Source organism: Myripristis murdjan, chromosome 14 (assembly GCF_902150065.1).
Source record: "Myripristis murdjan chromosome 14, fMyrMur1.1, whole genome shotgun sequence".
NCBI classification, from domain to species: domain Eukaryota; kingdom Metazoa; phylum Chordata; class Actinopteri; order Holocentriformes; family Holocentridae; genus Myripristis; species Myripristis murdjan.
Genome location: NC_043993.1, coordinates 30,382,948 through 30,407,538, shown reverse-complemented (window position 1 = coordinate 30,407,538; position 24,591 = coordinate 30,382,948). Strand labels below are relative to the sequence as shown.

Sequence of the window (24,591 nt, the reverse complement as noted above, 5' to 3'; positions counted from 1 at the left end):
AGTCAACTTACATGTAGTAACTGTTGCATTTGAACTTTACACCTGTGCAACTGGGTTACACTGGCCGCTTCATTCAGCGTGCTTTTATGGTGATATATATGTGGTAGATATAAATATATATTTTGCTAAATACTAAAGCCACTCTTAAATTAAATGAAAACACAATGCATACCAAACTTTAAAGTCCTTTTGTGCAAATTAGTCTGCGGAAGGGAAGGATTTTTACATTTCTTTACATTTTTATTTGATTTCCAAATTGAGGTTAGTGTAGAACCAGCTAAGCAAGGTGTCTGTTAAATTTGCTAGCCCCATAGCTAAGCAGTGAGGCTAAAAATGGGACAAGCTATCTATAAAAACATTTGCAGTGTACAGACATTTGTGTTTGGTAATTTGTAACTGGTAAAACCTTACACCTTGCAGACAGTGTGCTGTATTCCCACTCTGCAGCAGGATGCAGGTTTTCAGCTCAGACTGTGTGAGCCCCTCTGACAGCTGAACACTGGAAAGGGGCTGTGGCTGAAACTGGACACCTGCACAGGTCGAATGTAAGTTTTAACAACTAACCTAAAGGCTGATTTAAAAAGCAAAACTGGAACAGTGCAGATTACATGAGAGATTACATCAAATTGCTCACAAAATAGTAGCCTAACACATTGGTCCTTTCCCAAAATTGATGCTAAATACTTTGCATATCCCCAAAAATAGATGTGTGTGTGTGTGTGCCTGCACGCAAACTTAAAACTTACAAATTTTATAACTTTTATAAATTTTGTAACTGATGGCTACCTTCACCTTCAGCTACATCGGTTACCAATAAAGATATATAATTTTCATGAAAAGAGTCACATGATTCCTCGTGTCTCCCTGGTGGTCTAGTGGTTAGGATTCGGCGCTCTCACCGCCGCGGCCCGGGTTCGATTCCCGGTCAGGGAACTGAGCTTTTGGGATCAGCGGGGTCTCGTTTGGGGACCGACAACAGCTGGGACGGGATCCACCAAAATCAACTGGCTCCGCAGCGGATGGAGGGCCATCCTACCTCTGCTGGCAGTGATGCAAAGCTATACAGAAATAGTGACGAGAGTGTTACAGCGTTCATCAGCGTATTCCTTCATTACTGTTATATCGCCTAACATATATGAGGATCAATTGCGATGTTACATCTTGTTTTATTTTGCATTACATACTCTGTCTTATTTTGCATTGTACAGCACTTAATAGCAGAGAAAAAAGTACTGTATACATAGGCTTAAAATTTAAAATTATGCGGCACTGTGCTCACATAACGGTTAAGTGAATGAAGTAGTGGGAACTGACGCTACTGGCCAGGCACGGCATATAGCAATATAAAAAAAAAAAAAAAAAAAAAAATGCAAAATTTGTGCAATAAGTTGGAAAGAATGGTTTGTTGTATTGGCTGCTCTACTGCAGTTGTAATAATAATAATAATAATAATAATAATAATAATAATAATGGGTAAGGGTCATTGTTATTGCTCTTAAACAGTGAGTTTTTAGTCAGTGCAGGGTTGGTGGCCCCCTCAAGGAGGACCCAGGGGGTGCAGGCACAAGGTTCCTGTGGCTCCATTAGTGTTTAAATGGCAGGAGCCAAACAAATGTCAAAGGAGGAGGCCGCTATATTTATGCACATGGGGCATTGTTTGCAAAAGTTAGGAGAGGTGAGGCAGGGTTGAGCAGGAAATAGACCCGCCATTTTCCTGTGAAGCCCTCAGTCCATTTAAACCCAGCAGGGGGAGGCGCTGTAAAAGACTGGACGGAGTTCAGTGTGGGAACCAAAGAAAGCGAGAAAGAACAGAGGCAGTCAATGTAGGCGACAAGCGTCAAGCTACACAAAGTAAACTACACTAAGACAGGACATAAGACATTTTTTGCCTCCAAAATAAAATGTATATCACTTTTGGTATTGGAATTTCTACTCCAGGATTTGGGAACGGTTGCGCCTCACATGTGAAGTTTAAAATGGACCTCATAAGACAGTAAATATCCTTCCAAGTTGTATTTATATGATTAAGTCTGCCTTCATATTTTAGCAACGCAAGTCTGTTTCATCACCACATGGCCACCCAGAAAGGAGAACAACAGATTGTATGGTTAAAAACTATAGTGACAGGAGATGCATGTAACTTCAGATAAACAGCTTTAACAATCCAATTTCCATATCTTACTTAGCACTCGCTCATATTTATTACATATCCTGTAGTGTTAGTTTTATACTAAGAAAACCCAGTTGCAGACATTTATGATCTCTTGGTTTAAAAAACATGAATTAATGCCTTTCTAAAAGTATAAATTTAGCTTTTTGCTGTTATCCTTATGATCATGGCTAAAGGTCACGGTGAAATGCCCACCTCTTACTTAACTACTGCAACCATGCCTAACGCTGTGATGCATAAACAATATCAGAATGACACTGATGAAAAATCGACACATGCATCTTTTCATTTACCACGTACAACTCCTTGAATACTGCTTATTCCCATTTTTAATCATGAGCTTTCTTCACTTTGCAGCGCACTATTATCCTCACTGGGATTTTGTTTTGAAAATCCCAACCGGAAGTAGTACTTATTTATATTGAGGCTAACTTGACGGTGGTATGTGGAAAAAAGACACTTGTATAGGAGAGAAAAGGAGAGCGTAGACGTGTGGGAATCGATTAAAAAACTCCGGGTTCGTATCTCACAGCCACGAAATATCCACACTGCTTACTTTAGTTTGAATTAGTCGCTTAAGCGAAAGACGCGGAGCTTGAATATCTTTGCCATTTAGCTAGCTAGACTAGGCTACAAGTGAAATGTAACGCCTGCCGTCGCCTCATTATTATTTCTTGTGTCTCTTGTCTCCAGTGTTGTCAGGTGGCAGAGAGCCTACGGAGACCGACACCGTGAAAACAAAACCAAACGATTCGGTTGGATTTGGGGTAGTTTCTTTCACCTGAGTTCATTTATTTGCACCGATAAAGGATGTCTGGACAGAGCATTACAGACAGGATAACCGCCGCTCAACACAGTGTCACCGGGTCGGCGATTTCCAAAACGGTGTGCAAGGCGACCACGCATGAAATAATGGGGCCAAAAAAGAAACATTTGGATTGTAAGTATTGGTTTTTTCGAGTTGTTAACATGGGTGAGGGTTTGAGTTTGGTTCAGGGTGCCCTACGTCTCGGTCCTCATTGTGAGGCCTGCAAATACATGTAACGTTAGCTAGGCGAGGGTAGTCTGCCTATGAAAACAATGTACATTTTCCCCCCTTATACAGTTATGGCACAGACAGAAATAGTTTGTTTTACTTGCCATGCTGGCAGCTTGGACGGCCGAAATTCAGCATTGTGTCCACTGCATTCTATGTGAGTAGCCGTGTCCTTTTTTTTTTTTTTTTTTTTTTTTTTTTTTTTAAGGCCAGGGTGACTTCGTTGTAAAGCTTTTAACTTTTCTTCAAATCATTAACCACACTCTCCAGACGCCCACTGTACTGTACTTGGGCATTTGCACATACTCAAATAGTTTGAGCTGAGTCTGGGACTGTGTTGGCTTTCCCTCCTGCTTGGAGAGACAGAGACAGAGACAGAGTCAGAGAGAGAGGAGAGGAGAGGAACGCCAAACCCCATTGACGAAATATGGCAGACTAATGTTACCTTGCTCACTGGCAATAGTTTACACCTCATAACATACTGCCCCAGGCCTTTTTCTGAATCAATTCGAGCTACTCCTCACTTCGGCATGGTCATTCATCAAGTAGCTCTTGCTTTAGTAAGAAAAAAAAAAAAAACCTTTAGGAGTGTCTTATTCTGTTAGCAGCACAGAATGACTGTAGTTTAAAGCAATATGTGTACCAAAGTCTAAAACTGGACATGTTATTGCAATATGCGCTCCTTGGCGGGTTATATTTATGCTGAAGAGTGTCTCATGATATTCAGAAAGCTCTGAATTATATTTTATGGGGTGCATACCTTTGCTGGTAAGGTTTTTAAATAGAGTTAAGCTTATTGTAACCCATCATAAATGAGGGAGAATGGCACATGTAAGACATAACAGAGCTGTGGTAAGACTCTGTTCTCAGTGTATTTTAGGTCTACGCGATAACAATGAAAGCGTAATAGAGTATTCAGTGTAGCCCGGTCCTTTTTTTTAGCACATGAAAGTGGACATGGTGTTGCTGACTTTCACATGCACCTACATACATAGTTTCCCATGAACATACAAATTACTTTTCAGCGGCGTCCGTGTATGATCTGTTTTCACTGTGGCCAAGAATGAGGTTATTTCAGCTGTCTGTTTGTTATTTATAAAGGAGTCTATTCAGTAGGATGGACTTTGAATATCATTCTCTTTCAGCGCAAGAAGAGAAGTTCGACTACTGGATAGTTGACATAGCCTTTGCACTTTTGACATTTGGGCCATGTTTGAGTCACTGTCTGTTCCCAGACCTCCGTGGTGCTGTCAGAGGCTTGAGCTCCTTCCAAGTTAAATAGATCATATTTAGGCATTTCCCTATGTAGCAGAATTTGTCACAAATCCGCCCTTTACACTTTAGCTAATCCAACAGTAATTTGACTGACAGGGAGTATGTAATTGTGCATTGGTCTGATTAATCGAGTTTGTGTTTTACCTTTGATCTCAGTCAGTGTTTCAGTGGGAGTCAGCATTTTTTATCCAGGTTCACTGAACGCTTTATCCTATCTGCTGAAATCAATTTGCACAGGATGGCCTGGCGCTTTGCTAGCGAGTAGTTGCAAGGAAAAACAAACTATAGGCTTCTTTGCAACTTAAGAGCTGTAACACCAAAAGCCAGAGTAGGGGTACATGAAAATAATATATCTGTCAGACTAAATAACAGTTAAGTCATTTTACAATATCATACGATTCCTCTGTGGCTTTGTTTAATACATTAAGGAAAGTACACTGGGGATTTTTGGGAAATTGGGAAACACTGGCAAACTGTTTACTGGGACATTTTTCATCAACCCTGTGGTCCAAGTGCAATGCATTGACTGGATGAATATAAGATACAAAAATAGTTATGTGTGGAATAATGGTTGTAATTTTGATAAATAGTCAGTTGTTTGCCACAAGATGAAAACCTCTTGAGTCTTGGTCAGGACTGGCACACTTATGCAATGTCTTTAAAAGGCATGTAACTTTTTTTTGTAGTGAAGCATATTCAACAGGCTTACACTTACATAGCTGCATAAATTGTGTTATTTTAGTATTTTGCTGATTTGCTGCTTGGTTGCACATGACAGCCAACACTTCAGTCACCGATCAGCTTTGCCATTCTGCTTTCCCAAACTGTATACACTTTTATAGCGGTGGTAAAATGGGCTTCATTGTGTTTCAGGTCAGTTTTTATCTTTGACTTCTGCCTCTCTGCCTCTGCTGTTTGCTCTTGGGCTTTTTTGAGGTTGAAGAACTCCTTCCTGCCCGCCTGTGTTTTGGTAATTTTATTTTTGGTTCATACACAGCACACATAATCACTGAAGACCTTCTGGAGATTATCATTCTCAATAGCATTGATGGTTCTTGTTGCCTTGTCAAATTGACAAGCAGCATGAATAGGAAGGCACTTGGACATGGTCGTACCAGCTTAATAAAGTTCTTCTTGTGTTAGATGTTTCAGCTGGACGGGAACATCGAGTGATTTTTCTTTTCATATCTTGCAACTTCAGTCTCATCCCATTCCATCAGCTATTCAAATTTGTAGCCTGCATGAAATTGCTGTGTTGATGAGTTTACCTAAATTTACCCCTCTTCCTATCAAACAATTCGGCTTTTTTTTTTTAAGTTGTTTTTGTCTTGGTGGATGGAATATGTTAATGAAATGAGAGGCACAAAACAGCAGAACTGAGCAGCACTTTGCTTCACAAAGCGGCAAGATACAGTGCATCTACTATGCAAATCAGCCCTCACACGATCATTTGATTGTAAGCCATCGGGCTGTTTGTGTACTTTATTGGAACTTACACTGCCAGATGCATGTCATTGCCTGTCATACTGGAAGTACTCGCATAGTTAGATGCTTCTTAAATCAGATGCTACTAGTTTCCTCGGGTCATCATTGAAGCAGTCACATTTCATTTACAAGAATAAATCTGGTTATTATCATTCTCAGCCTTGTTTTCTTGTTTTTTGCCATTGTTTTCAAAATTGCATCACTTTCTTTACTGTAGATCTTGATGTTGATTGCTGCTGTCCAGACCTCAAGTGGATGGCAAAGGTTCAACCCAATAAGTAATTTAAACACACCTTTCAACACAAGGACATCCCACTGCAGTGGGAACTGCATACAGCTTGTTCCCAGTCGTTCACTGCCTAAAACTTGTGTAACTTGTGGTATTAGATATGTTGTTTTGACTAGCTTCAGCTCTTTGGCAGGTCGGCTGTTGATGTTGCATTCATCAGATATTTTGTAAATATGATTTGCCAACTTGGGAGGAAATGTTCACATCAACCTCGTAGTGGTAAATATCACCAGAATATGTGGGAATTTTAAGTGCACTATGTTATCTAATCCCTGGCGTCACAAATTGAGGAAGACTATGTCAGTGTGATATAGGCTAAACACAGCAGGGTACCTACCAAAGTCAACAAGCCAACATATTGTTACTCATAATGCAGTTTTTATTATACTAATATTATTATTTAGGCATGTTTAACTGCAGTGTGAGTGCTGGTAGACAGCTTTGGGTGCAACCTTTGGCCCTGCATTTGAATATGAGATAGCTGTGCTCCTGGTGAACCAAACTGTGTCAAGCTCTACAGTGAAGTAAATGATGAAGCTTTGAACCCAGAAACTTCCTGACAAAATCATAATGGCTAGAAAATAAGTTCCAACTTGAAAATAACCAGAATTATCCTGTAACCGGTTTGAACAATGGTGTGATATATCAGGGAAAAAAGTCTTGTCAGGCTGCTTATTAAAATGAAGGAAAGATAAGACATGTTATATAACGCTGCTCCGTTCTATTGTGTCCCCAACTGGCTCAGCTGCGAACAGTATATTGCTTATTTGCAGGCAGTCCCTTGGTTTTGGCACCATGTGGAATCCACTTCCAGTTAGCTGCTATTTTTAGGTTTGGCTTGAACAAGAAGCACCATGTATGATGTCGGAACATGTGGGTTTTAAACTGCATAACCACAGCATTCAGCTGATATGCCCCCCCACCCCTTTCGCCCCCTCCTCCCAGGGCACAGATGACCAGGTGACTGGCGGCTCCACAGTAGAGCTGCTGAACTGTGGCCCTTCCTTTAGCTGATTTAGGGAAGCAGAGGCGAGCAGGACTCTCACTTAGGTATGAGGTATTTAAGAAGGGCTGGAGGGTGCACTTGTGTTGGAGTTTCCTGTCCCGCCAGAAATAGCCCTGGTGTGTGTCTAGCTGCAATCCCAGTCTTCCTCCTGTCTGATTTGCAGGTGAGATATTCCCCCCTTCTCCCCCCCTTACTCCGGCTCCTTTGATTGGGGCTGGGCCAGGGTTCACATTCTTTAACACTACCATGCTAGATAAACTCAGCCACATAACTTTAAAGAGACCCAAGAGTTACCAGAAAGGGAAAAGATAAAGTTAAACAAATAGCTCTTCTCCGCAAGGTTCAACTAATTTACTCATCTGTTTGGTTAAAGCAAGTGTGAAATGACTTCTGGCGAAAATGGCACCAAGTGGATTTTAGTGCACTGTACGGTCTGGCAATGTGTATCAAATTTCAGGCCACTTGACATGTTTTTTGTAAGTCCATCATAGTTATGCAATGTATTTCCTCTTCTGAGATTTGCTGTTGTCATGAAAACCAGGCGGCCTAAATGCATGGTAGCAATCTTTTTTTTTTTTTTTTTTTTCTTCTTGTGGAGGTTAATTGCTGTTATGTAAAATCCTTTACACACAGCTCAAAGGTCTCTCATGAAGTAATTATTACATGACGACGATGGTGGCTGCGCACTTTCCCCCCTGACGTAAACATCTTGAGGAACAATCAAGATGAAATTCCATCAGGATATTTATGTGGCTTATGTTGTACTTTGGCACCATCGCACATCATTTTGAAGTCACGAGTAGCTGTGTGTAATTGTTTTGAGTATAACATGATCTTCAAAGCAATCTGGCAGGAAATCCTAGTGGTTGGACTGTCTAAATCGTTTTCACACATGGAATATGTAACATTATCGGATTAACTCTTTTCCAGTAAAGGTAGCCGGTCTGATTTGTATTCCCCGCCTCCCTTTACAATTCACCGGATATTACATTTGATGTATACATCAGTGTGTTGGATTTTACTGTCTGTGCAGGAAAAGTTTGTCACAGTGCTTAATATACACTTGTAGTGGTTAGGGACTTTTCAAGGCAGATGTGAAATACAAATTGCCCAGAATGAGCATACCGCTTCCTTTTGAATCCTGCAGTATGTCGCACAGTTAAAGAGAGCGTCCTAAAGCCGTGTATGCGTGTTCTGATAATGTGATAGCATTGTTCTCTCAAGGAATGAAAACAGCTTTTACAAAAATGAAAATACCTGGAGCTGTTTTTTTTTTTTTTTTTTCCCACCCATAGCTTTATAGCATTTAAAAAAGACTACATGTGTGAAAGGGGTTTGTGGTTGAAAATTCACAGGTTTTAATCCTTCAGCAGGACACTTAAACAACCTTAGCTGCCCTGGCTGTGCAGCAGGATGGCAAAGCCTGTGCTAGTCTGGTGACGTGTATGTTTGCCATATGCAAAGGGAGCAAATTCATCAGATGGTATTGTGTCAGGGTCATTCGTGATGGAGAAACCTCATCAAATTACTCATGCAAGAGGCAACATTTGAAACCTAAAATGACCTATTTTTTTTGTGTATAACATGTCCATATTGACTAGGCCAGCTTGTTCCTTAGAAGGCTGCTCAGTAGGTGATTAAAAGCAAATGATGCAAAGAAATAAAGCCACCTCTCTTTCCTTTGCTCAACCCATTTGCTTACTGTTTGCCAAAGTCTGTAGCTGTAGCCTGTGAGGTTATTGAGTGGGGCCTCATGTTCCACTGAAAGTCTCACCCACACCCTGGGCCTACACACAAATCTATATGGAATGAAACTCCGGGGCTATGAATGTTCTCATTCATCTCTCACCTGTTATGAGTTTGAAGGCTGGATTGCGGTTTTGGTTTTAGTCTGGTTCTCCACCAGCACCATTACACTATTGACCGCTGGAATTGTGTGACCTGTGAGGCAAGTATGCCTGGCTGGCTGTGCTCTAACATTGTTGGCTGCGGCTTTTTTTTTTTTTTCAGCCTCAGCTTATTGTTTTATTCAGCTTCTTAATATAGGACCACGTGTTTACTGATTTGCAGAGATAGTGGATGGAATCATTGTTTAAGGAAGGAATGCAGACAAAAGTAGCATGCCACTGCATTGTGACACTTAAGCCAGCAGACCTTTTTCACAGCAGCCATTTGGACATGAACAACAGGTAAACACAGGTATTAGTAATGACATTAGTTGAGGTTTTGTTGCATTTAGGCCTATTTAGAGCCAGGGTCCTGGTATTTTCCTTGCTGGTTTATTGGAATGGCACTTAATTGGAACAGAACCAAAATTAACATCATCGGTAACACCTGTGATTACCCTGCTGTTGAATTGAAAATGGCTGCTGCATAAGGTGGCGACCTCATGAAGTTCATCGAGAGAATGCCAAGAGTGTGCAAAGCAGTAATCAGAGCAAAGGGTGGCTATTTTGAAGAAACTAGAATATAAAACATGTTTTCAGTTATTTCACCTTTTTTTGTTAAGTACATAACTCCACATGTGTTCATTCATAGTTTTGATGCCTTCAGTGAGAATCTACAATGTAAATAGTCATGAAAATAAAGAAAACGCATTGAATGAGAAGGTGTGTCCAAACTTTTGGCCTGTACTGTACATAGACAGAAAATCAATGTGAGTATATTATTGGGTAATGAAGCTAAAATGTCACAACAAACAAATTGTGCCACAGAATCCATGCAGGTAGTTATGTGACTACGCACATAACTACATATAGCTCTCATGGGGGGGTCAAAGATGACTGGCTGTGCTATGCTCCACTATAATACCTATATATAAACAGGCCCGTCAAACAGTCACTTTGAAACTCTCCCCCATCACTTTTAAGTAGTGATTATGAAGTATGCTCTCTGCATGATGTTTTTTTTATCGCAGACATTTGAGTTTTTAAGCACAGTGTGCCAAACTATCAGTGTTCACAGTTATCAGCTACCTGTAAGGTGATACTGAAAGACAGTGGTGCATCATCTGCTGTCAATAGACATATCAAGGCATTTTTTGGTGTAAAACATAAAATCTGGATGACCACATTTCTGAAAGAGTGGTGAGGTCAACTGATTGTATATGTAGTTTAACATTAAAGAACAAGATGGAAATCTTGGCTTTGTGGTGAAACGGTTCCGCACACTGAGGTCTCCAGGGTGTTTAAATTATGTCCTGGCATCCCAACAGAGGCAAAAGTGCTTCCTGTCGTCCTCCAGCTCTTGAGGTTGCGTCTATCTCCTGGAATTTGAGCAGCAGCTATCTGAAGGTGGTTCACACAAGTAATGCCAAGGGGACACACGCCGCACCTTTGCACCCTCCCCAAGGCCCAGCCTAAAGGATCACCCTGATCCCCCTCCCCAAGCAGAGCGCGGTGGCCAACGAGGAGCATGTGACTGCAGCGGGCATCGAATGACAGACCTTAAAAAGAGTGCTGACACACTGTCCACTCGCTCAGCTGAATGGAGCCTACTGTAACTCTGAAAGGCCTGTGAGATTCAATAGCATAACTCAAAACTGCTACTGCGAAGCACCTGCTGCCGTAGTCCACCAGAGCCCATTGCTAGCAAGATACTTTTATGGAGTGGAAAAGTCTAGTCTCTGTCAACCAGTCACACCTGTCTGTTGCCTAGTTCTCAAGCCCTGGACAGATAGAAAGCAGCTAGGCATGTGGCACATGACGTCAACATTGTACATCACGTGAGACAAATGTGAACACAGGAGGAAAAATTGAAAATCAGCTGATGACTCTTCCATTTCACCGGATACAAAAAAACCCTGTATGTTGTTGCTCTATTTCTGGCACTGGCGTTTCAAAATTGGGCCGAGTTTTGACCTGAAGCCGTGAGCCGTGTCAAAATAGTTTGACATAGCACTTTACGCCTGTAGTTTGCCTGCAGCCATTAAGAACAATAGGTGCAGTTGTTAAAGCTAATGTCTGACATGCTCCATCTTTCCAGGGCTGTAGCAGCCACCAGTTTTGCAAATCTGTGTTCAACCACTTCTCTCTTTTGTCAAGATAGTGGAGGAGTTGCCATCATGACCCTTAAAGCTACACTATATCAGTCACTGGCATCAGCTGTGAAGTGAACACTTCCTTCAAAGCCAGTTCAAGAAAGTGGCTGCTACTGGTTATATCACATTGCTTCCAGCATCAGGGTTTACATAGGTCCAGTTCTAGATGGCTGATGCTAGCATTCATTCCCTTTTTTTGATTGGGAGAAATATGACCAATACATTGGACCTTGTGGCTTCCAATAACAGTATTTTATATAACTTCGCATACAACCTACATGTAAATAATCAGACAAGTTTAAATTCTTATAGTGCGTTTCTGGTGATTTGGCTAGTATAAAATACGCCAGATTTCCACCCATCTATGAGACAAGTGCAGTATACGTATTGGATTTTTAATTCTGTGGTATCTAAAGTGCAAAGTCTTAAATAACTATGCCTGAATTGATCAGTTACATAGAATCCATTAAAACCATATGAGGTTGGCATTATCAGTCGGGAATAGATGATGGAATCAGGGTGATGGATAAGCAAGAAAGCTGTAGAGTCGTTGCTTTGTCCTGTCTTCATGTGTCACAGGGGTGCTGATGGAAACAAGATGCACTGTCTCTGGCGCTGCTTCTCTGTTAGACCTTTCTTTGTAAGAGCCACAGGGCGATGGCACTGGTAACCGAGAAGTCCTTTGCTAATAGCTCACTGTAAAGAAGAGGATGGGGATCCCATATCTTATGGTTTACACCTGTTGCTGCCAGCCTTCCTATTTAGTAGCTCATTCATGTCTTGAAATAATCCGGAAATGTCTCAGAGCTTTGCACTGCTGTGAGTATAGCTTCATGGGCTCCATATGTGGCGTAGCCTACATCATGTCCAGAGCTACAGGATTGCAAAGAGAGAGAGACATTTCCTGAAGCAGGAACTGTTTCTGTAGTTCCTGAAGCAAACCTTGGATTGCCAAGGGTAAACAGCCAACAGGAAGTCATTACACAACCCAGCCCCTTCCCAGAGCGCAAAGGAGCCGAGCTGATCAAATGTGAGATTGGCTGGGACACTTTTGATCCACTTCCTGACAATTATGCTGCTGATTGCAAGAATACGTAATCATCCCACAGCCACGTTCAGGCAGGGGAATGCTTTTTCCCCCCCCGACATTGTGAACATGTTAAAATCATGTTATCTTAAAAATCCACGCTGACTACAAACTGAGATGCATCTAATTGAGATTTGCTTGGGCGTAATCCAAACAAGGAAGGACACACTTTTGGCAAAGCTGCTAAATGTAAAAGCCAAAATTACAAGTCTTGACTGCTATGTCATAAAGCAACAATTTGTACCGCAAATCACTAATTAGAAGTCACTGGGTCCTTGTATAATCTTGCCACTCTGGTGGTCTATATACTTGGCATCTGTAACTTTAACATGAACAACTGTGCAGTCAGTATCTACTTTTTAAAGCTTTTTTAGTTGATGACTTTGTACTCTGGTCTCTGTTTTATGTAGTTTGTTATTGGGCAACACAATTTGAGCAATTAAAATAAATCTGTCGCAATTTTTTAACAATTTTTATTATGATGTTACCAAGTGATTTGGTGTATTTTGTTAAATTAATAATTAAATGGTAGAGTATTTGCTGTTTTGCCTCACCACTTGAAAAGCAAGATCACAAGATGGTGATATCGTTAAAACTTTTTACAGCAGACTCGGCTCACTTCTTTGATGATTTTATTGTGATGTAAATCAAAGATTAAGCTTTTTTTTTTTTTTTTCTTAAGGAAAGGGCTACCTCATCTGGATGTCTACTAGTACTTGGACATGTTATTTCTGACACTTCGTAGAAATTTGCCAATAATCTTTTGGCAAGCTACACTCACGCTGACCACATATAGCTGTCTCCCTGCAGGAGAGGGATTTATTAGCTGTCAATCTGGAGGAAGAATCGGACAGAGACACCAAACTCTTAAAACAGTGGTGTAAGAGAGTTTTTTGTCTTGTGCCAAATAAGTGACAAGTGACGTATTATTTGATAAAAAAAAAATGCAAGAATTCGTTTCAGTTTACAGAACCTGAGGAAGTTCTAAACCAATTTCCTTTTTCATGTCCATTCTGTTTTTGTTCTGATTTTGCAACATATGTTTCACATCTGTCTTAATAGCTGCGACTGCTTTGTCTTTCATGCTGTGGTCTGCATTTCTATGTCTGTTATTGTTTTTTTTTTTTTTTTTTTTTTTTGTTATTTTTTATAATAAATATATTTCTGGGCATATGCAGGGAAATGCCTCTGTCAAAGTGGTGATGATGGTTGAGTCAAGCAGTGATGAGGTGGTGAGAGGTCCCAGTGTTCGCTTCATCAGATTGCTGATAAGTCGTGTGGAGTTGCCTTGTGTGTCATCCTTTGTCATGGCACTGTATGAAAATTCTATTGACACAACCAAATTGCTCATATGCACTTTGCACTGAGACTTAAGCTGATCTCATTAAGGCAAAATACTGTATGCAGTAAGGCGGTGGAAGTACCTCTTCAAAGAAAAAGAACTGTTTAGATGCCATTAACCAGATTTGTAATGAGTATTAGCAATGATTTAGAGTCAGATGTGAGTCTGTTGCACAGTAGCACTTTGTACTTAATACTTCCTTTTTTAGAAGGGGTTTACTCATCACTTCCTTTCTCATGTTCTGAGTAAACCGCCAGTCGGACTCATCTGCTAATGCAGCCGTCTCCGCTGAGCTACTTGAATCTTTTTACCCTGTCATGCTACTCCTTTTGGAAACCTTCCACGGACACAAAGCTCCCCCAAAACCAGAGAACACTGAATTCACAACTAAGCTCTTTTCTGATTCCTACCAGCTGCCTCATTTTACTTGCATTTCCTGTTGCATGTCACATTTTCTGGACATCACAGATTCTCCACCAGCGTTTATGCCAAAGTCTCTTCGGCCATCTCTGAGCTGATGGCTGAGCACTGACAGGACAGTCTCCCATGGCCTCTCCTCTGATAAAGATACTGCATCTGTTTGGGCACCACCTCTGTGCAGAGCATTATTTCGCTCACTCATTCTAATTTAATTTATAGAAAAATCTGGCCTCTCAATATGACCTTACCAGTAATTAAAGTGGTCAGAGCTTAAACCAGCTTTACTTGCAGATTGAGGAAGCTCTTGAATCCGAAATATGTCTGTATATGGTATCAGTAGAATGATACACTTTTTATTCAAGCACTTCTGCCTGTCTTTCTAATCAACCAGTCACTTAGATTTTTGGTGAACATCCTAAACTTGTGACATGACTAGAAAAAGCACATCCTACATTTTCCACGTTTTAAAATTTACAGGAGTGCAGATGTAGCCCAAACAAACACAGATGTGACGTGTGTTTGTGTGTGTGTGTGTGTGTGAGAGAGAGAGAGAGAGAGCTCAAATCTAGGTCACAAGTGAAAGTTGACTAAATAAAATCCTAACAATTGTAGGCTAATGCTTCCCCTCAGATGGCCCATGAGACTTAATTAATGTGTTTTTCCTAAACAACATGTTAGATGGCTCGCAGTGCGGGGAATTTGCTCCGGTGTACAACACAGAGGTGTGTTTAATTTGTGCTCCAAGCTTGTTGAGGTGAGGAGCTGCAGAAGATCTTAGAAAATGTAGAGGCAGAAAGAGTCTGCTGGCCAGTTAGAAATGTATTGCAGGCCATTCCAACCCACAGGCTTTGTGTGGGCTCTATAAGGTCATTGTCACAGTATTTGCATTTTATGATCTTAACATGCATCCATATTGGCAAAGCCAGCAAGTGAAGGAGAATAGTCTATCTTTGTCTTTTCTGCAGTTACTGGCCAGGAATTTTGCTGACAAAACAATTTCAGAGATTTGTCAGTTTGTTTTGATGGTGTCTTTTGAAATCGCTGAACAGTGACAGGAACTGCCAGTGTAGCTGGCTTGCAAGAAATATTAAGCACACGACTACAGGGCTTACAGATGGAAGTTCATGGTTTCTCATGTCAGCTTCTGTGAGCTTCCTCACCATTTCACTTCTGTTTCCGTTGGTGAAAATGGGCTAAAAGCTCTCTGCAGCTGAGTCAGTTTCTTTTTGTTTTCTGCCAGTGCATTTTTAAAGGAAGCTGGTGTGTGTTGAATTCATAAAACAGGGAGGAGCAAACTTTGACGTATTCTTTGAACACAGCAGTGTAGCTCTGCCAAAGGTAGCGATGTTCAGCAGTAGAGACGGCAATGAGAGATCGCTAAAGAGAAAACAAACCACAGTTGAGCACTTCCTTTGGGGAGCTGGGTCTCTTTAACTTTGTACGCATAACAAATCTTTTAATTCATATCCATGCCATTCATGCATGGGTGGAGCAGGGCAGATTTCCAGTGAATGAGAATCATAAGTACTTTGTTGTATTTATCTTCTCATACATTGAAAATTATTGCCAGATTTAAAGCAGTGACCTAGTTTTGTTAGCCTCTAGCTATTCTCAGTTGAAAGTACCTCTTCTCAACTTACTTAATGGCTTGTTCATTTTAGCACTTAACACTGGACAAGGATATCTTGTTTGCAAAGAAAAAATTACAGTATAGTTTTCAGTATTGATATCTTTATAAATTAAATTTCACAAAGAAACACTAAAGTTTTGTGGTTACTGTTGTGCATTATTTAGCTTGGGGAATTTTAAAACCTGTGGAAGTTGTTTTTTCTACTGTACAAGAATAAATGGCAGAGAATAGCTTCTTATGAAAGTAGGAAAATAAATCCTTATGTCTTGTTATGCTGATTGTGTCTCCTCAGTATACGATAATGTTAAGGAGAAGAGTAAACCTGGATGGTTGACACAAACTAACAGATTAACATTTAAGACGACCCGTGCCATACATACAAAATAACATAAAGCCATCATGATTCAATTTTAAATGATTAATGATTACATTTTTTTTTTTTTTTAAATAAAAAAAGAGTGTGTGTGTTGCAAAAGGCCCTTATTTGACCTTTACGTGTCATCTCAGGCTCGGAGTGAGAGGGAATCTGGATAGAACATTGTAGTTTCTGCTGGAACCGACATGCAAGCCTTACGCTTTTGTTATCTTATTTTACAAAGCATCACATGAGCTGTCAAACTACTTTATCGTTTATAGGAGTGCTCATCAGATAAAACAAGTCATATGGTTGATAATGCAGTGTATTATGGCAATAAAAATAAACCAAATAGGTAAAAACACCAGCATTATTCTTAAGTGATTTCCATAAAAATAGGTGCAACATCAGGTGGTCTTGTATTCACTCCACCAAAGTCAAAGTCAGCTTTATTGTCAATTCTACAATATGTGCAGGACATACAGAGGATCGAAATTGCGTTTCTCTCCGACCCTTGGTGCAGACAATAAACATTTAAGACACTCTCCATATTAAATTAATGACAATATTTAGTTATGTTTTGTGACAGGCTCCTTATTGGCATCTTATGGCTGTGAATGTTGGATAACTGAGATCACTTACAACAGGTAGCCTGACATATCTCTTCTTTCTCTCTTCATAGAAGAGAAAACAAAAATTTTATTGGTTACACACCAAGGTAAAGGGTGTCAATTGAGTTTGACATTTTCAGTAAAATAATCCCAAATTGAAAGTGAACACTTGACGCCACAGATTTTCATTAATCTCATGTATTATGTTACTTGTCACTCCTTAAAAACAGCCAATGTCATGAATCGGTAACAAATTGCATTTTTGAAAGAAACACCTAACTTTGTCCTTGCAAAATATGCGGAAGGTGAACAAGCCTCAAGAGAAGGTGACATGGCCACCGGTGCTTCCCTCCAGGCCTGTGTTAAAGGTTGGGCTCAGGGCTGTTTGCACGTTTGTTCCCTTCTCTGTCTTGAGCTCGTTCTTATCTTCTAGATACCTTTGGAGTCCTGTCGCTCCACCGTTATCACAGAAGGCATTTGAATCAGTTGAGAAGAAATCAGGCTGTACTGTACTGAAAACCTAATTATATCAGCACAGCAGCGGTGTCGGGGATGTTATGGATTCCCCTTGAGCACTGTGGTGTCCACTGCTGCAGATCGTGGCTGTGAATGCTATAACTGGAGTACAGTTTATTCACATCTTTTCACATTTGCTTTCCACATTCATGACCCCCAGAGGAAGAAACTGATTGACTTTGGTGACCCCGTAACCTTTCTTCTAGTGCCACTATCAGGCCAAGCGCAGGTCATTTTGGACATATCCTGCTGTTCTTCACTTATACCAACAGGCCACTTTAAAATCACAGTTAAGATCACATGTGAAACTCACTGTCACGTTGAAGTGAAAGCTATTATCACGCTCGCTTCCCCTGTATTCTGGACAGACCCTGATAAATGCCAGAAATGAAATGAAAATCAAAAGGTGCAAACAGTTTTGAGCCAAACAGTGCCCGTACAAAGGACCAACAACTTGCATGTAGGTGTACGATAAGAACCCAAGAGGTAATTTCACATAGATTCCATATATTTATTATGGCCTTGTTTGTTTGTGCATAAGGAGATTTTCCCCCTTTAATCTCAGTTTACGGTTGCATGATTCAAACAGTGGCTTTAGTGCATTAGCCTGTATTTTATTTTGGAGTATAATATCTTGTCACTCTCCCTGGTAACAACTGAAGGCTTATGTTGGTATGATTTGTCCTCACAAAGCAAAACTCTGCACTATCAGTGGAGAAGGTTGTTGGTGAATTTGTACTCCCCGTTGCCATTTCATTCGCATCTGAAAAGGCTTTTGTTGTCACATGGGTTGCCCATTGTTTGTGTAAAAAGCAAAAAAGCCTTTTGTGTGGCTTTCAACAAACACTGAGGAGGATTCATAGACCACCCATGTAAACAGGCCTCAGTGGGAAGCGCAGCCGCCTCGAACACAACAGTTATGATCAACTATTAACTCGTTCAAGATATTTCAGTCATTTTCATTGATGTGTCTGTGTTCGCCATGAATGGGACAGTTACCCAGAACTGCTAAGTGCTAAAAACTTCAGTAAGCATGGATTTGCCGTTGTTGGACAGATTAAATTTTATCTTTATGCTTGCCTGTGAAATACAGTAGCCCGTGTAGTTCTTCACATTTATTCTCATCCCATTTCGGTATCTATTTGAACCTAGTTTTGCTTAGTCATTTTCAGGGTAATGAAATCTGAAACATAATAGGAGAAATAATGTGAATGTAACACCAGGAGTGGCCCCAAAAGAGGAAGACATCAGTGTTACCTTTAACTGATTTTTACCCAAGAAGGAAAAGAAGTCATTTGGGCCTGGGGATGATCATTCATTTCCCCCCACAATATAAAATTCACTCAAATATTTATTTATGTTGTCTGCCAAGCCTGTTTCTGGCATCTGATGGCTTTGAATATTGGATAACTGGGATCACACCCAATACTTAGTCTGTCACATGATTGCCTGGAAGAGGGCAACAAAATGAAGACATTTCCTTGGCACCTCATCAGAATTCGGCAATATCATATTACATGAATTGGGATTATAGAAATCAGATTACATTTTTCAGAAACCAAAATTGTTTACTGTTGGATTTTTGCGATTCTTTACATGAACTTGACTTTGTTGGAGAGGGATGTCTCTTCTTTGGTTTCTTGTTTGTTTGCCAGATGAACACAGCAGACAGTTGAGCTTCTTTTCCCTCCCTCTTTCCTTCCCTGTATCCTTTCTCACCACATAGTCATTTCCAGCTTAGTGTGATCTCTAGGAATGTCACAGCCGAAAAATCCCAACTCTGAGATGATCCTCATGCCCCCTCTATCAAAACAAGGTATAATTACAACCAGGTACTCACAAATTACATGTTTTTTTGGAGAAGGGAGCATTTTTGAAATGCATTTTTCCTTTTTTTTCCCCAGGAGAGAATAGAGTCCCCGTTATGAAAGAAGAACAAACACAGCATGAATTGTGGCTTTGAATACAGATTTCGTAGACTTTGTTCAAGATCCATCTTTTCTCTGTCTAAATTAAACGTCCAGTTAAAGGTTGTCATTTGCACCTATTTACTTTTCTCTTTCTTTTTATTTATTTGTTTTTCTAAAATCAATACTTTTTTGGCTTTACAAATATCTGCGTGGCCTCAGAGTGTAGTTTTGATTGCTTGTTGGTCAGTGCACCACCACATTTTAACTATCAAATGTACTAAGATGTGCAGTGGTGTGCAATTGAGAATGGCCACCCAACACTGCAGGAGCGCCTTGTACGTGAAGATCCATGGATTGCCTGATGAGATCTGGCATCATTGATCAGTATCATTGCCCTGATGGAAAGGGGACCCAGGAGGCATTTGCTTTCACTACAGGCCAGATGGCCATGGCACACTGCCATGGAAGCCATGCCAAGGATACAAGCCCTGTCAGACCAGACAGAGGCGTTCGCGCCTTGTGTGTGTGCACAAGCCGATATTAGACATCTCTGATTAATAGGTGGTCCCTCCAGGATTTTGTGGACTTTTTTGAGATTTTTGCGGCCTAAAATGCTTGATTTTTTTTTTTTTTTTTTTTTTTTAAAGGAGCAATGACAATTGCAAAAGTAGTTGTGATTTTTTTTATTTTATTTAACCATGTATATATAATTTAACTCACCTTGATTCATTCAGATTTTGCTCTAGATCTGGATAGCAGCCTCTGTCATCAGCCCCTCTCTGGTGTGCTTTGAGGTAGAGAAGTGTCAGTTAATTACTTTCTTTGGTGTTCCACCAGAATGTTGCATGTGGTCAAAAACTGTTTATCTTGCTTTTGTACACAACATCAGGGAATTTCCTTGCATAGCCTTTAGCAGTAATTTTTGTCAGTAAATGTGAAATGTTCGTGTGGGACATGTCTGCTTGTTTACCACCAGAACAAGACAGTGAGTTTGGCGGTGTAGCTCAGTGTTTTTGGTGAAATTTGTGGGAAACAGCGATGATGTGTCGATGGGACAAAATTTCAAGGTCACACAGGATTCGCAGGGATTGGTTGAATTTGCAGTAATTGTTGGTGATTGATAGCTGGTGATTCCCACCCTTAATAAGTTAATGCCTGTCACTGTGCATTTAAATATGCTTAGGGGCAGTGTTGGGTGGTAAACTGGTCGTTTTTACTCGTTCAAAGTACAGGTAACTGAGCTATCCTGATTTTTGAAGGTGAAAGGACACAGCTGCTAATTTTGGGGTTAATTTTGAAATGAATAATTTCTTGTGTCTTTTTGTAGAACAAAGCCAAACATTGCTCAGGACTGTGACTTCCACTGCCAGGAAGTTTGTTGCCCGTTGCTGCACCTCAGCTTTCAGGAACTGTTTGTGCAAAAAGTCTTTGTTTACCTGAACTCTGACTCACCAGCATTCCACTGCCCGCTAGTATTTTATTGACTGTAGCCAGTTTGGTATTATATAAATGAGCAGATAAGAGAGAAAAGAGGAAGTTGTATAGAGAAAATTTGTGCCTCATTCATCAGGAAGTCAGTGTGCTTCCTCTGAAGTGTTATTCATCGCTTTGGTCAACCTGTGATTTTGACCCACACCCCTCTTTCTCTCTCCGCATTTAGACCTGATTCAGTGCACCAATGAGATGAATGTGAACATCCCTCAACTGGCTGACACACTGTTTGAGAGGACTACCAACACCAGCTGGGTGGTGGTCTTCAAGTCCCTCACCACCACGCATCATCTAATGGTCTACGGCAATGAGGTCAGGATGTGAATGAAAAATAGCTTATATTGCCAAAAAAATTCCTTACAACAGATTCCATTCCTTTTAATCAAAAGAACATGCCAAAGACAGAGCCGGCTCAATTTCCAGTTTCACACTACCTGTTTTCATTGTCTCTTGTCATGTGTAAGTATGCAGGTGGCCTCACATTGTGTTTGTTTTGCAGAGATTTATACAGTATCTGGCTTCAAGAAACACACTATTCAACCTCAGCAATTTTTTGGACAAAAGTGGCCTACAAGGTACAAAACTAGTGCTCTGCACATCGTGCCAAGCAATACACTCTCGAATCCTAAGCCAGTTTGCATTCACCCTGAAAGAATATTTCACCGGCACTTTCTTTGTAATGTAGGTTATGACATGTCAACGTTCATCAGGAGGTATAGCCGCTACCTTAATGAGAAGGCTGTGTCCTACAGACAAGTCGCTTTTGACTTTACTAAAGTGAAAAGAGGGTAAGGAGACTTCATTTTCAATTCTTATCTTTTATTCTAACAGACTGGGACATTTTTTCACATGTTTTCATATCTGCCTTGTTAGAGAGCTCATCTTGATATTTTAACTGTGCATAGGTACGGGTTAATTCTGAATCTGGCCGTGGCCAACCACATTAGGAGCTCGTTGGCGAAAAACTCAAAGCTAGCTTGTCCATTTACACTACAACTTTTTTTTTTTTTTTTTTTCAAATCAAACCTCTCCTCCAGACGCATCATGAAATCTTTGTCTTTGTTTGTTTCCACAGGTCTGATGGAGTGATGAGAACTATGAACACAGAGAAGCTCCTTAAGACAATCCCAATCATCCAGAATCAGATGGATGTCTTACTTGATTTTAATGTGAGTGCTTGGCATTAAGTGCTGCATTTAGCTGGTTAGCATCTAAATCTAACACAGGCACCAGATATTATATGTTTAGGGTAGTGCAGTGTGGTGTTGACATTTTTGTGACCCCACAACTTTTCACAGTGGCTGTCTTTGGCTAATTTCCAGTAGATACTCACCTCTGCCCTTCTCTTTCAGGTCAATGCCAATGAGCTGACAAACGGTGTGATCAACGCAGCCTTCATGCTTTTGTTCAAAGATGCCATCCGACTGTTCGCAGCCTACAACGAGGGCATCATCAACCTCCTGGGTAAAACTGAGCTTACACTCCCCACCAGAACCATATAATAAACATTACCTCAGTTTTGCACATTGACTAATTAGACTGTAGCCTTGTGCCTTAGTGTCTCGTGCTGCATGTTTTAAGCGGTAAGGTATTGATGGACAGTGACCAGGGCTGAAAGACTGGATGAATTCTAGGAGATTCCTGTGCACTTATTTTATAATTTGCATTCAGCTTTGAAGAGGATGTGCTCAGAGAGTCTTCATTTGCATTCCCATCACAGCGTGGTGCTTGTTAGCCTTTAGTTGACAGGTTTTGGCTGAGAAGGCCCCGAAAACTGATGGCATCCTAGAAGTGCAAGCCCCTAACAGGCCTATTTCAAAGAAAATTTAGAGGGGGCTGTCACAAATTGTTTCCCTGTAGACCTTATGAATTCTAGTCTGACCCTGGACTGATATTAACATGGACAAAGTTTTGCCTTCTCCTATCTAGCATGATGAATGTGCACTGTTCAACATCTTAAGGCCCAAGGTACCCCGCCTTGATTTCACCTTCCTGTTGAAGAAAATACACTGGCTGTATTTTAGTAGGCCTAGTTTGCATACTGTAGCTTGAAAAGAGGAGAAACTGCTAAAGACTGCATAATGTGGACCCAAAGGGTAGGGATATGGGGAGTGAAATAGGATTGATGGATAACCACGTTACCCCATAAGACAAAAAAAGCAAGATTTAATAAGTTAACAATAGGTTGATAAAAATAAACAAAAAAATAATGTTTAGAAATGCATCAATATCTTAATATTCTGTTCTTTAAGTTTCTGAGTTATTACCATACATGGGCAGCTTGCATAATACGCAGCCATCCCAGATTATATTGGTGTAGTTAGTGATTTGTCCTCATGGTTGATGAAACATTAACCTTTGTCTTGAGTTGCAGGACTGTAGCGGCATAATGTAATGTGATTAGTTGCAATTGATATACACTTAGTGGCCACTTTATTAGGTCCACCTGCACAGTCTAATGCAATCCAATACAACTATTGTGCCATAAAGTTTACTTTTATCATGCCTGTAATGCTCAGGTTTTCTTTTTGTCACAGTAATAGAGGTGTTCATTCACTTCTATGTTTAGCATTGAACTCATTGTTAGTGGTGCTGGACTGCATTTTATTGAGAGGTGTTTCTACTATTCTTTCCCCATCATTTACATAAATAGGGAGGACAAAAAAAATTACAAACACCTAAGTATAATGTAATCCAGTACAAGACCTGTGCAAACTACAAAGTCAGCAATAAACATAGAATTAAATTTACACATTCTCCACAATGTCAGCAAAAACTGAACATTATAAACTTTCTTAAAGGTAAAATTTATGACAGAGCTGTTGCATTGAACTGAATTAAATTGTACAGGTGGACCTCATAAAGTGGCCACTGGGTGTATATACCCTGTGGAGATACTGTACTCACAAAAAACTATTCATGTTGAGGGCTTGAACTTCAAAGAGTCAAAGGAGGGGGCATTCAGGGCTCCACAACAGGTTTTGTAAGCAAATGGCAGCCCCAAGATGTGCGATAGGGAGAAAAAAATGGATGATTATGCATCTGGAACAGTTTTTGTCTTGCGCTTACTTTCCTGTCCTGTTATATTACAGAGAAGTACTTTGACATGAAGAAAGTTCAATGCAAAGAAGGCCTTGACATCTACAAGAAATTCCTCACACGAATGACAAGGATCTCAGAGTTCCTCAAAGTTGCAGAGGCAAGTTGGGATTGTACCCCTGGAGATCTGGGATGTCTAAAGTGCATTAGTCATTTTAAATGTTGACACCTTTTTTTGACCCTTTTTGCTCTCTTCCTGCAGCAAGTGGGAATTGATCGAGGGGACATTCCTGATCTCTCTCAGGTGAGAAAGTGCTTCCCTTTGCTTAGACACAGCAGATCCAAGATCACCATGCAACACCTTGCAGTATCACCTTAAATTTACATCTGTTCTTTTTGCTGGCTTGCTACTCCTAAAAGTGGAAAATGGCCAGATTTTTGGAAATTAACATGAGTATATTGCTAGAAAATGGACTGTAATGTGCACAGACTTGTGAACAATGCAACTTTAGGTGGCAAGTAACCATGGTATAATGGATAAAATGAAAAATTATCAGTTTGCAGCATAAATACACTTTATATCACACTTGTTCTCATAGTGTTTGAACAATAAACAGTTTGGTAACCTATATTTACCCACTGATTTTAGAGTGAACAATTAACTGTTAAAATGACATCACATTTCTGCAGGGTATGATAGATTGCTGATCAATACCAGCGACTAAAAACTGAAAAAAACTTTGCCAGGTGCTGAGATTTGTGACTCACATATTGGCCTGCACTCTGTTTTGAAGCACTTAATAAAAACAGTGGTGGTAAAATGTTTTTCCTCCTCCAAGATAATAGTATAATAATAGATAGCTTCAAATGTGTGCCAGTGTCATTTTTTT

At 40.3% G+C, this 24,591-nt stretch overlaps 1 protein-coding gene and 1 non-coding gene across 10 annotated transcripts in view; both read left to right on the top strand.

Annotated features, from left to right (window-relative positions):
* Positions 1-861: 861 nt before the first annotated feature.
* trnae-cuc (transfer RNA glutamic acid (anticodon CUC)) lies at positions 862-933 on the top strand. Its single transcript has one exon. It is a non-coding gene; the product is annotated as a tRNA-Glu (tRNA).
* Positions 934-2,595: 1,662 nt separating this feature from the next.
* picalma (phosphatidylinositol binding clathrin assembly protein a) overlaps positions 2,596-24,591 on the top strand; it is a 43,028-nt gene continuing 21,032 nt past the window's right edge. For all 9 annotated transcript variants that reach the window (XM_030068235.1, XM_030068236.1, XM_030068243.1 and 6 more), the window contains exons 1-9: positions 2,596-2,687; positions 2,864-3,110; positions 20,832-20,974; positions 21,162-21,237; positions 21,348-21,450; positions 21,738-21,831; positions 22,015-22,126; positions 23,755-23,861; positions 23,964-24,005. In XM_030068235.1, the coding sequence (XP_029924095.1) occupies positions 2,981-3,110; positions 20,832-20,974; positions 21,162-21,237; positions 21,348-21,450; positions 21,738-21,831; positions 22,015-22,126; positions 23,755-23,861; positions 23,964-24,005 (807 nt within the window). In that variant the 5' untranslated portion in view covers positions 2,596-2,687; positions 2,864-2,980. The remainder of the gene's footprint in view (positions 2,688-2,863; positions 3,111-20,831; positions 20,975-21,161; positions 21,238-21,347; positions 21,451-21,737; positions 21,832-22,014; positions 22,127-23,754; positions 23,862-23,963; positions 24,006-24,591) is intronic.